Raw genomic sequence first — 1,443 nt, 5'->3', positions numbered from 1 at the left:
TGCTCAGCAAAGTGAGTGCCTGACTTGCTATCACCGCAGAGATGGGCATCCCAAAGCAGCGTATGACATCATTACTGAAGGATTTACAGAGCTTCCACATGGAAATTTCCAAATAGTGGCAATTTTCCAACAGGTCTTTCTTGCTCCCAAGTTACACAATATGTCAGCTGATAATAACTTTCCCTTCTGGTGTGGTGGAAGAACGTAACCTCTGCTGAGATCACACAGGCAATGAGGACCACCTTGTTTGTTTGTTCTAGCCTTCCACACTACTCAGGAATCTGTGGTCATCATTCCCTGAGCACCTGTGCTGAAATGGCCATCTTCAAACAGAGAAACAAGTGCGTAAGAACTGATTTTGAGCAATTCAGGTCAGAAATTACATGAATTTTGACTATTAAAACAGCAAAAAAGAATAGTGAGGATAAAACCTCAGTGGAGCTGGCCCAGTTTATAAAGAGGATCACACAACACAGTTACTTGCAAGAGCAGATACTGCGATGACAAGTCTGCAACCCCTCCTGATTCAGTGTGCCTAAACTGATCTTTTAGAGCAAGTGATGTCATCTGCCAAACATGTGACAGAGGGCGAGGCCTACAGATATCAGACAGGTACAGTAAACGTGTTTATTCAGCTATTAAGAAACTGAATAGCTACTACAGCTTCTGTAGAAGCAGTTAGAAGACACTTTGGAAATAGAAGGAAGGAGAGGAGGCTTGGAGATGAGTTTGAGGAGTCTCCCAAAGAAAGTGACAGAATGAAAGAGAGCAACAGAGATACCAGGGAAGACAGAAAGCCACAGCAAATTAGGTTAATTTGCTATCAGATTTATAACTATCAGATTTATTGAGTGTGTTGCAGTATTGCTGAGAGGCTTCCAGCAGTGACCAGTCCCCTACTGTGCAAGCTACTGTATCCACAGGCAGCTGACAGACAGTCCCTACCCTAAAGAGCTCAGAATTACAGGAATGACAAGATGCAACAGGCAGATGAAGCAATGTTAGATGTAACGATCCCTGCCCATTACACTTCCTCCAGGTCTTGGACCAGGGTAAACAGAGGCTGCAGATGAAGATGCTGTCGCTTGAGAAGTGTTTTTCTCCAATCAGAGCAGAATTTTGATCAATGTTACTACTCACCCCAAGCAAGCATCCAGCAAAAACAGTAAATCCTTTTGCATGAAGCAGTTTTGCCAAGGCATGTCCAAAACCTTTGTCACAGCCTGTTATTAGCACCGCCTTCCCTTCAGCCTGTGTGGGGAAAAGACAGGAACACAATACCATCAGACACTGCGATGCTGCAGGGACCACCAGCACTGAGCGACGTCGCAGAGGAGCCACGTGCAGCCCTGCAGCCAGGGCTGGCCAGTGTTGAGGAGGTACAACTCCAGCTGCAAGCCACAGAGGGCATCTACCTGCCTGCATGCTAACCTGACTGCAACC

The 1,443-nt window shown here is 45.9% G+C and overlaps 1 protein-coding gene across 1 annotated transcript in view; it reads right to left on the bottom strand.

Annotated features, from left to right (window-relative positions):
* LOC104522001 (D-beta-hydroxybutyrate dehydrogenase, mitochondrial-like) overlaps positions 1-1,223 on the bottom strand; it is a gene marked incomplete at its 5' end in the record, with an annotated part of 12,018 nt that extends 10,795 nt beyond the window's left edge. The window contains 2 exon segments of the mRNA XM_010164160.1: positions 1,141-1,193; positions 1,196-1,223. Coding sequence (XP_010162462.1) covers positions 1,141-1,193; positions 1,196-1,223 — 81 coding nt within the window.
* Positions 1,224-1,443: the final 220 nt, after the last annotated feature.

The sequence above is a fragment of the Antrostomus carolinensis genome, unplaced genomic scaffold (genome assembly GCF_000700745.2).
Source record: "Antrostomus carolinensis isolate BGI_N321 unplaced genomic scaffold, ASM70074v2 scaffold28593, whole genome shotgun sequence".
Classification (NCBI taxonomy): domain Eukaryota; kingdom Metazoa; phylum Chordata; class Aves; order Caprimulgiformes; family Caprimulgidae; genus Antrostomus; species Antrostomus carolinensis.
The sequence above is the reverse complement of the archived record's forward strand: the minus strand, read 5'-3'. Positions and strand labels throughout refer to the sequence as shown.